At 45.3% G+C, this 11,516-nt stretch overlaps 1 protein-coding gene across 5 annotated transcripts in view; it reads right to left on the bottom strand.

The window, feature by feature from the left end:
- CACNB4 (calcium voltage-gated channel auxiliary subunit beta 4) overlaps nucleotides 1–5,471 on the bottom strand; it is a 263,187-nt gene extending 257,716 nt beyond the window's left edge. For 3 of the 5 annotated variants that reach the window (XM_003309288.7, XM_009443491.5, XM_009443494.5), the window contains exons 1-2: nucleotides 4,572–5,471; nucleotides 3,953–4,036 (exon numbers count right to left, since the gene is read on the bottom strand). In XM_003309288.7, coding sequence (XP_003309336.1) covers nucleotides 3,953–4,036; nucleotides 4,572–4,634 — 147 coding nt within the window. In that variant the 5' untranslated portion in view covers nucleotides 4,635–5,471. Of the gene's footprint in view, nucleotides 1–3,952; nucleotides 4,037–4,263; nucleotides 4,525–4,571 lie in introns of those variants that run through there. The other 2 variants (XM_024354849.3, XM_515833.7) reach the window with 1 other exon arrangement.
- Nucleotides 5,472–11,516: the final 6,045 nt, after the last annotated feature.

Below are 11,516 nucleotides of genomic sequence, written 5' to 3' on the forward strand. Positions count from 1 at the left end.
AGCAGGCAGGGGCCAGGCCAGGTATGACTTTGCTGGCCTCATAAGAGCAGACTTAACAAGGAAAAGTCAACAAACTATTCCCACTCTGATCAGATATTCTCTTCAAACCCCAGTGGGAAGAGGACTAACTTGGAGTACTCAGCCATATAAACTGTATGTGTAGGGACACCCATGGGTAGATATACTTATGGATATACAAGAGATACTCGGGGTACATGGTCATTGAGCCCGCCCTCTCATTCCTTGTTACATGTCACCGTACTGTTTGTAGACATCTCTGTCTCCATTGCTAGATTATAAAAATCTTTGAGTACAGGGGCTGTGTCTCGTCCATCTTTTCATTCCTCCCCTACAATATCTAACACAGTGCTAGGCACATAGCAAATACTTAAGTGTTTCCTAAAACTTTAAAACATGACTAGATAATCCATTCATAAATAGCCTGTAAGAAGGGCTCTCCTGAAAGAAAATTCTACGGCCTCATTTGGAAAGCCACTCCAATGATGGCAACACTCTTAGGAAGGTCTTGCTGTAAAACATCATTCCTTTCTAATTTGGGCCAGTTCTTGAGTTTCATCCCCAATGAAGAGTGAGAACACTTCATCACATTTCCAAAGAAAGCCTTTGTGTATACTTTGAAGATCATTTCTGGGTCACTCCTAGCTTTCTTTCCTTTCAGTGGCAAAGTACTTCATCTTCTCACCTTTCCTCAAAGAAGCCATTTATTTGCTCCCTGGATTCATTCCAAAACCTCCATCCCTCCTAAATGGTGGAAGCCAGCAATCTTGTAGACCAGAAACAAGGTCAAAGATTCCTGAGGGGCTTCATGAGCAGTCCTCAGAGTGGAAGCAGGCTCTCTTTCTCAGTCTGCTTGTTTTCCAGCCAATTCAAATGTTCATGTGTGTGCATGCACGCATATGTGCATATATAGTCTCAGAAACACTGAAACTTTTTAACAAGCTCAAAGAACAAATATTGTCTTATTGGGTGAGTTGCCAACTGCCTTCTCTGCTTCACCAACAGCCCAGTCTTCCCCATCCAATGTAACACATCGATTTTTTTTTAATGAAAGCTTTTCTCCATATTTTTGTAAATAATATGATAAAGAAATTAGCAATATATATTTTTTTGGTATTCCACTATCTTCTTCAAAGGCATCACACAGACTGTGAAACAGCACCAAGAAATTTCATCACTCCAATGTATCAAGAATTCAAATATCAATAAATCACTGGTCATTCTACAAATAATGAGACTCTGTTTTTGTTTGTTTGTTTGTTTGATGGAGTCCTGCTCTGTCGCCTGGCTGGAATGCTGTGGAGCAATACTGGCTCACTGCAACCTCCACCGCCTAGGTTCAAAAAATTCTCCTGCCTCAGCCTCCCGAGTAGCTGGGATTACAAGCACACACCACCACGCTTGGCAAATTTCTTTGTATTTTTAGTACAGTCGGGGTTTCACCATGCTACCGGCTGGTTTGAAACTCCTGACCTCAAGTGATTCACCCACCTCAGCCTCCCAAAGTGCTGGGATTACAGGCGTGAGCCACTGTGACCAGCCCAAGGCTCTGTTAACATAAGCAGCTGTTATGCTTTCATAAAAAATATTTTTTGGCATTGGGGTGATTTCAATTTTATCCGAAAGTTATTGTTAAACTGCATTTGTAATCATTTTCTTTATCTTTATCTCATCAAAGAAATGTAAATCCCTCAGTTATTTTTATTGTAGCCAATACAGAAGTCTGTATGATGTCATTTGAATGAGATCATGTGTAGTATACTTAGTGAGTTGTAAAGTGCTCATAAAAATTAAGTAGCCCGGCCGCAGTGGCTCACGCCTGTAATCCCAGCACTTTGGGAGGATGAGGTGGGCAGATCACGAGGTCAGGAGATAAAGACCATCCTGGCTGACACGGTGAAACCCTGTCTCCACTAAAAATACAAAAAAGTTAGCCAGGCGTGGTGGCGGGTGCCTGTAGTCCCAGCTACTCGGGAGGCTGAGGCAGGAGAATGGCGTGAACCCAGGAGGCAGAGCTTGCAGTAAGCCGAGACTGCGTCACTGCATCCCAGCCTGGGCGACAGAGCGAGACTCCGTCTGAAAAAAAAAAAAAAATTAAGTACTATTTTTGTGCCGAAAAATAAGATTGTATATATAATACAATTACAATTAACTCCTGAATTTAAATTAGACCATTTAATCAAACCAATGAATTCCCATTTCATAGATGAAATATATTTATTTTAAAAAATCTATTTTGCTTTAAATTATTCCCAAAATTATTTAGCATGCAATACTTTTAACATTTCTTAAGCCAGCACATAGCAGCACGCTTTACAAGAACTTATATATACATCATCTCAATCAGTTATGGGCATAAATTGAGAAAAGAGTAAGAATATTAGAATATTATTTTGTTTGTGCTTGGAAGGAAGAATAAAGCATTAGTGCAGTTATGTAGATGAACTCAAAAGTTTTAGTCAAACAGCTTATGGAAAGAACTGCTGTGTAATTAGTATTTCCAAGAATTTGCAACAATGAAACACCACTAAAAATAGGCACCTACAAAATAAACACCAGCAAGACCTCAAACAGTTGCATAACAGAAAAATGTTTTTAAGATAAACAATGTGTTTGCCTTATCAAATACAGAATCTAAATACTGCAAAGGGGATAGAATGCACTTTTAGAATGAATTCGGAATCCAAAATGCATTTATTTCCATAATGTACATGCTTAGTGCTCACTGAATTAAAGGGTAGTCAAAATTTCCGCTTCTGCAGAAAGTGAAATTCTGCATAATAAATATCATCTAAATATGCTTTATAGACCCTTTTAGGAGAGGTCTGAGTTCAATTTTGAGGCTAAAGCCCATTCCTCGTTGATATGTTTAAATTGATGATAATCACTAAAGAAACACCAGAGCTGCCATCATAGGTTAGAAAACACATTACACAATACTGAGTAACCTAGAGGGAAAAGAACTTCTCAAGGTCACTCCAGCAGCCCACAGGAAGACCTGGGATAAAAGCCTCTTGGTGCGATGACCAATGTCTTCCTAGGTCACCCGAAACATAGGACACACCCCGACAATTTCTGTTCCAAAGAAAGATCAAGGTGACTCACTGTTGCATGATCTCTCTAGCACCCAGCAGCCAGGGGTGGTTTCATTAACAGCACATGGACAGTTGGAAAACTGAGGACCAATTTCCTGTGCCAAGGTGAAAGGCACCTAAGCATTGAGCATTACCAGCGATCCGGAGATCCCGAGCACAGACAACTCGCACTAGAACCACGCAGGAGAAAGCAAGCACTAAGAAAACAAACACGAAGTGAAGGCGCACCCAGACCCGGAGCTGAGTGCCGGCCTTCGTTAATTCCTATTTAACCAGATACAGCTGTCTTTCCCTAATTAAAGCGAATCCAAGAAGCGGTCCTAAAGTGAGAGTAAACTTTCTGCTCAGTGTCTTTCTTTTGACCGGAGCTTGACGATCTCTCCCAAGATCCAGACAGATAAGAGTATTCAAATTAGGACAAAACAGAAGAAACCACTAACTCTCAACTCGAATCAAACCAGGTCCCCGGCCCCGAGGGGTCTGGTTACTCTAGGTCGAGTTATACGAATTAAAGACATTTCTCCACGCACCAAAGGTACAACCAGACATATTTCCAGCTCTTAAATTCAACGTCCCTGACTTAAGCCAGGTCCCCACCGAACTGTCCACACACATGCACAAACTAACTTCCCGGGGCGGTGCGGAGACGCCGGGACGCGAAGACGTCAAGAGCCCAGGCTAGAGGGAGAGGGACTGAGCCCAAGCACCGGCCGAGGCCGGGAAGAGACGCGCGCGGGCTTGACCCGCAGCTCCCGCACGTGTGGGCCACGGCCGGCTCCAGGACCCCCGCGCCGCGCTCGGCCTCCTCCCCATCCTGGTCTCCCGCCTCCTTCTCATACCTGTCTGAGGATGAAGCTGGTCGAAGTGGTGCTGCCATCGGATCTTTTCAACCTGCTCCTCCGGGTTGTGGTGCCTCGGGCCACCTGGACTCGACACACGGGGGCCAGAGAGAAGCCGGTGAGGACCGCAACGCAGAGCGGGGCGACCACCCCCGGCTGGAGTCCGCCTCCGGACCCGCTCCCTGGGGTCCCCTAGAGCCCGCACCCAAGTCTCCTCCGCGACTCCCAAATACAGCCCCCACCCCCACCCACCCACTGCAAGCCTCGACTGCTGAAAAGATGCTCGAGAAGAGCAGCCCGCAAGCACCCACCACATCCATTAACAAAGACTCTCAGGGTGCGGGGTCCGAGTCCCCGGCATCCGCTGGGGGAGGCTGCGGGCTCCGGAGCGGGAGCGCAGACACCCGAAGGAGGGTGAGGAGGAGGAGGAAGAGAAGGAGGAGAAAGAGGAGGAGCGGGAGGAGAAAGGGACGTGGAGGAAGGGTGGGGGGAGCGGGGCCGCCGACTCCCGGGACTGGGGCCCCGCACGCCCGGCACGAAGGCGGGGCGCGCTAGGGCGGCGGAGGAGGTGTGAGGAAGGAAGAGGAGGAAGAGGAGGGGGGGGAGGAGGGGGCGGTACCTGCGAGGTGGGGGAGTGCGGCCCGTCCGCGGTCCCGTTCTTGGCGTAGGAGGAGGAGGACATCGTTCAGAGCCACCGCATGGCCAGCCCGTGTGCGGTGGGCGGAGGGGGCTGGCCCCCGAGGCTGGGCTGCGGACGGAGGGGGAGGGCGCAGGACTTCCCCACCCGGCTCCAGGACCCGCGCCGGCGCCCAGGCTCCCTGCCCGCACTTCGGAGAGCGCGGCACCTTAAAGGGACCGAGGCGCTTCCCCCGCGCTTGCGGCGGGGTCCCGGGGAGGGGGCTTCTCGGAAACTCGCTTACCCGAGCGGATTGGGAGAAGCGCTCTCCCACCTAGCAAGCGCTTTACATCAGAGCTTCCAGAGGATGAAGGGAGGGGGAAATCTGGGATGGGGGTGGCAAGATTAAAATAGTCTGCACAGTTTAAAATGAGACAAAGGTGGCACGGTTCATGAATCAGGACTTGGGGACGGAAGCTGGTGCAGTGTGGCGGGAGTGGGAAGAACCGAGCGGGTGTGTGTGTGTGTGTTTGCTGCACTGGAATTTTAAAAGGGCAAGAGCAGACCCACCTTCCGCGACTTCACTCATCAGCCTAATGTGTAAGGCATGGGGTTTTGTGGCTTGCTTTTCGTCCGTGTTTTTGTATTGCTTTGGCAATTCTGTCCTTAGAGCTGCGAGTCACACACATCCAGGCAGCTGTGAGAAACCCAGCCACCCTGAGTCTGACGCGAGATGCTGCCACGCCAAAGACCAGTATGTCCTAAGGAGTTTTGAAGGTCATGTTAGACCAGCTAAGAAGCAAGAGTTGGTCACTGTGCCTCCCATTTCTATGCGAATGGATATTTTCAAGGGGGAGAAACTCATCCTTGCAACCATACACAACGTTTGCCATTGGTTTCCTCCTGTAAATACATACAAGAGATTAATTTGTGATCAAATTAAAAGAGAGGGATTGCGGAAAGGAAGAATAAGTGCGAGGTATTGACAGAGGAATAAGAAGAGGGAAGAAAAGTATATGCAAATTCAAAAATAGACTCCGTTTAAATTAAAATATACTTACTATCTCAAATCGCTAAATCAGCTTGCATTCTAGGACTTTATGTTTATGGACACAACTACCATGCTTGTTTTAATAATTGCTTGGCTTTATTGAGGTCCTGGTTATATCTTACCATCCACCAGACACTTCCTTTCCATTCCTAATCCCTTCACTTAATCCAAACCTCTGTAACAATCTTATAACTAATGTCCTTGCCTCCAGGCTTCCTGGTGCATGTGCACGTATGCACATGCACACATACACACGCAGAGATTTCATTCCATCTACACACTACAGGCAAAACCATTTTCCTAAAATATCTTGCCCAAGTCACTGTTCTCTAAGATAAAGTCCAAACTCCATGGTCCAACAACTCAGCCTCTCCTGCATTTCTGATCACTCTCCATCTCATTTCTCCATCTTGATCTCTCTATACAAACCTTCCAGCAAGCAGGCAGGTCTAGTCATCAATACCCAAGTATTCCAAATACAATCACATTTGAGCGCTTCTGCTTTGGAATGCCTCCTTGGAATATGCCCTCCCAACAACCTACACACCCGGCTGAATCCTACCTTTCTTCTAAATGGGACTCAGCTCACGCTTCCTCCACAGAAATCCTATCTGACTACTTCAGTCCCACATAATTCTTGTGCTTCTGAAAAACTGGAGCATGTATTCTCTGGGCACTTAGAATAGGCTGCCTTAGCTTATTAGTTTGTTAGTTCTGTTTTTGTGAAGATCTCCTAATTTTCAGAATTTTTAGCGGTTTATCTTCTATTCCTATACCTTCCATATAGTAGATACTCCATGAATTTATGGGGAATGGAGGTCTAACCATGCAGGACTCCCTACTTTAGTTACTGTCAACCGAATCCGTATTTAGTTCTGAGCCATTTTCATAGTTGATACGTGTGTGCATATTAAATTACTATGTGAGCACTGGACTTTGAATTGTGTGGTTTTCCACTGTCCACATTCTCACTGACTTTAAGTTATTGAAACAGAACCCACAGAGGCATAACAACATGAGAAGCCCTGTACACCCAGCTCAAAGCAAAACTGGTGAAAATTATATGTTTTATATATACGCAACCATTTAAATTTCTAAAAATGGTCCTAAAGGTGCACAACAAATGAAGGAACATTTATTCAAGAAAACCTACTGAAACCCAGTAAGAAAAGTGAGCTTGAGGTATTTGAACCAAGACCTACTCACTCTTTTCGTGCTTCCAACTCAGAGAGGGCTCCACGCTATACTGGTGCAGCCAAGAACACAGGGCTCCCTCACCCTTCAGCTCCCAGTTGGAGGGTCAGCTTCCTAGGAGGGACAAAACATCAGCATTTGTCATCCTCCCCGCAGCTACCTGTTATTGAGACTAAGTTCTAAGCAAGTATGGCAGAGGTGGGGGCTCCCTTCTTCTGCCCAGTTGTACCTGGAGGCTGTACCTTGGCCACAGCAGCACTGAGTGTACTTGGGCCTTGATCACCTTTGCTTCTGGCTCATCGAGAAAGAAGTCAGGAAACGTGGGACTGCTTTGAGTGCTTCTGCCAGAAACATTCAGCATCTAACATGGTGATGTCACTCAGAGAGGGGTGCATCATTGTCCCTACCTCTGACACCAGAGTGGAAAAAATGATGTTGAACCCTGACCTTACATCAAGGATCCCCAACCCCCAGGCCACAGACTAGTACCAGTCTGTGGCCTGTTAGGAACTGGGCCACACAGCAGGGAGTGAGCGGTGGGGCAAGTGAGCATTATGGCCTGAGCTCCGCCTCCTGTCAGATCAGGGGTGGCATTACATTCTCATAGGAGTGCAAACTCTATTGTGAACTGCACATGCACGGGATCTAGGTTGTGGGCTTCTTATGAGAATCTAATGCCTGATTATCTGTCACTATCTCCCATCACCCCCAGATGAGACCATCTAGTTACAGGAAAACAAGCTCAAGTCTCCCACTGATTCTACATTATGGTGAGTATGTAATAATAATAGAAATAAAGTGCACAATAAATGTAATGTGCTTGAATCAGCCCCAAACCATCCTCCATCCCCATCCCATAGAAAATTGATCTTCCATGAAACCAATCCCTAGTGCCAAAAAGATTGGGGATTGCTGCCTTACATCATATACAAAAATTAACTCAAAATTAATCAAAGACTTAAAAGAGTTAAAAATATAAAACTATTAGAAGATAAGGGTAAATCTTCATGACCTTAGATTTGGCAATAAATTCTTAGACATGACACCAAAAGCATGAGTAGGAAAAGAAAAAAATGTTAGACAGGCATGGTGGTGCGTGTCTGTGGTCCCAGCTAACCAAGAAGCTGAGGTGGGAGGATCGCTTAAGCCCAGGAGGTTGAGGCTGCAGTGAGCTGTGACACGTCACTGTACTCCAACCTGGGCACCACAGTGAGACTCCATCTCCGGCTCAAGCAATACCTCAGTCTTCTGAGTAGCTGAGACCACAGGTGGGCACTACCATGCCTAGCTAATTTTTTATTTTTTATAGAATTGTAGTCTCCTTGTGTTGTCCAGGCTGGTCTTGAACTCCTGGGCTCAAGCCATCCTCCCACCTTGGTGACCCAAAGTGCTGGGATTACAGGTGTGAGCCACTGCACCCTGCCAAATTGTATACTTTGAGTGGGTGAATTGTATGGTATGTGAATTATATGTCAATAAAGTTATTATTTTTTTAATCTTCAGATCTTACAGAAAAATTAACTCAAAATGGATTACAGACCTAAGTGTAAATGCAAAACTACGAAACCTCTAGGGGAAAACAGAAGACAAAATCTCCGTGAGTCTGAGTTTGGTGTTGAGATTTTACATCACCACCAAAAGCATGATGCAAGAAAATAAAAACTGATATTCTGGGTTTAATTAAAATAAAAAATTTCTGCTCTGTGAAAAACTCTGTTAAGATAATAAAAAGACAAAGAACTTGTAAACAAAATATACAAATAACTCTTAAAACTCAACTATAATAGGCCAGGCTCGGTGGCTCACGCTTGTAATCCCAGCACTTTGGGAGGCTGAGGCGGGTGGATCACAAGGTCAGGAGATTGAAACCATCCTGGCTAACATGGTGAAACCCCGTCTCTACTGAAAACACAAAAAAACTAGCCGGGCGTGGTGGCAGGTGCCTGTAGTCCCAGCTACTCGGGAGGCTGAGGCAGGAGAATGGCATGAAGCTGGAAGGCAAAGCTTGCAGTGAGCCAAGATCACATCACTGCACTGCAGCCTGGGTGAGAGAGCGAGACTCCATCTCAAAAAAAAAAAAAAAAAAATTCAACTATAATAAACAATTCAAATAAAAAATGGACAAAAGTAGCAGGGGGTTGTGGCTCATGCCTGTAACCCCAGCACTTTGGGAGGCTGAGGAGAGAATTGCCCAAGAAGCCAGGAGATGAATACCATTCTGAGCAACAAAGCAGGACTTCATCTCTACAAAAAAAAAAAAAAAAAAAATTAGCCATGCCCAGTGGGTGGCATGCGCCTATAATCCCAGCTATTTGGGAGGCTGAGGTGGGAGGATCCCTTGAGCCCAGGAGTTTGAGGCTGCTGGGAGCCATCATCTCACTACTCTACTCCAGCCTCAGACACAGGAGACCCATCTCTAAAATTTGGAAAAAAAAAAATGTATTTAAATGAACAAAATATTTTAATGGATACTTTACCAAAGAAGACACATAGATAGCAAATAGGCACATGACAAGATGTTCAACACCATTTACTTTAGGGGAAACGCAGATTAAAACAACAATGCAATGCCGCTATACACCTATAAGGATGACTAAACATAAAAATGATAATAGCAATGGCTAGTAAGGATAAGGAACAATAAGAACTCTCATTCATTGCTGATGGTAATGCTAAATGGTACAGCCACTTAGGAACATACTTGAGCAGTTTCTTAGCAGTTTCTTAACAAGCTAAACCATCTTATACAATCCAGCAATCGAGAACCTAAGTATTTATGCAACTGATCTGAAAATTTGCATCCACACAAAGACCATGCAAATGTTTAATAGGTTTATTCACAATAACCCAACACTGGAAGCAACCAAGGTGTCCATTAATGGGTAAATGAATAAACAAAGCATGGTCTAATCATATGATAAAATGATAAAATACTATTCAGCTATCAAGTCATAAAAAAGGGAGAAACCTTAAATGCATATTGGTAAATGAAAAAAGCCAGTCTGAGTCTATATACTATTTGGGATTCTAGAAAAGGCAAAGCTATAAAGACAATAAACAGATCAGTGGTTCTGGAGGGGGTGATGAAGACGGCAGGTTGAATAGGTGGAGCATGGGGGTTTTTAAGGGTGATGAAACTGTTCTGTATGATACTGTAATGATGGATACCTAACATGGATCTGTCAAAACTATAGAACTTCACAGCATAAAGTAAGCCTTAATGTGGGTGAATTTAAAAGAAAATCATTGAAGAGGTTGAGAGATCAGGATGGAATGCAGAATGTGACAAAAGAATATAACTGTATTACAAATATATTAAACAATGTCACTGAAGAATGTGGAGAAAATGGCTGCTGGCCTAAGTAACCCTGGAAATGAGTGGCGCCTGTAAGACTAAAAGGAACTGTGCATAAGCATTGTACTACAGTTGATACATTGTTTCTGAGGAGTGTGGGTTAACTATTCTGAAATCACTATATGTATACACTGGAACTGAACAATTCATTACATAGATGGCAAATGATGGGGGCCAGGTTTCCCACTGTTGGAGTGGAAGGTTACATAGAAGCAAGGGGAGGAGACTAAAATGATCCATGTGGTAATGGACTGGAGTCAGAGAATCTGCATGAACTCGAGGGTAACTTAAAAGATACAGATGGTTATATACAGAAATATTTATAGGGCCCCATGCCAAGGGTCACGCCTGTAATCCCAGCACTTTGGGAGGCTGAGGCAGGAGGCTCAATTGAGCCGAGTAATTCAAGGCCAGACTGGGCAACATAGTGAGACCCATCCCTACAAAAAACTTTTTTCTAAATTACCAGGGCATGGTGGTGTGTGCCTGTAGTCCCAGCAAATTGGGAGGCTGAGGTGAGAGATCACTAGAGCCCGGGAGGTTGAGGCTGCAGTGAGCTGTGATTGTGCCACTGCACTCCAGCCTGGGCAAAAGAGTGAGACCTTGTCTCAAAAAAAAAAAAAAAAAATTAACTTTTTAAAAAGAAATATTTGCCGGACACGGTGGCTCATGCCTGTAATCCTAGCACTTTGGGAGGCTGAGGCGGGTGGATCACCTAAGGTCAGCAGTTGCAGACCAGCCTGGCCAACATGGCGAAACCATGTCTCTACTAAAAATACAAAAATTAGCTGGGCGTGGTGGCTCTTGCCTGTAATCACAGCTATTCGGGAGGCTGAGGCACAAGAATCACTTGAACCCAGGAGGTAGAGGTTGCAGTGAGTCAAAATCATGCCACTGCACTCAAGCCTCGGCGACAGAGTAGGACTCCGTCTCAAAAAAAAAAAAAAAAGACCCGGCGCGGTGGCTCAAGCCTGTAATCCCAGCACTTTGGGAGGCCGAGGCGGGCGGATCACAAGGTCAGGAGATGGAGACCATCCTGGCTAACACAGTGAAACCCCGTCTCTACTAAAAATACAGAAAATGAGCCCGGCGTGGTGGCGGGAGCCTGTAGTCCTAGCTACTGGGGAGGCTGAGGTAGGAGAATGGCGTGAACCTGGGAGGCGGAGCTTGCAGTGAGCTGAGATTGCGCCACGGCACTCCAGCCTGGGCGACAGAGCAAGACTCCGTCTCAAAAAAAAGGAAAAGAAAATAAATATTTATAGATAGCTGTATATACATGAGTTAGCATACATATATATATTCTCTTGCTTTCAGCTGAGGGCCTAGAAGCAATGACCCCTTAGTAGCA

The sequence above is a fragment of the Pan troglodytes genome, chromosome 13 (assembly GCF_028858775.2).
Source record: "Pan troglodytes isolate AG18354 chromosome 13, NHGRI_mPanTro3-v2.0_pri, whole genome shotgun sequence".
In the NCBI taxonomy this organism is placed as follows: domain Eukaryota; kingdom Metazoa; phylum Chordata; class Mammalia; order Primates; family Hominidae; genus Pan; species Pan troglodytes.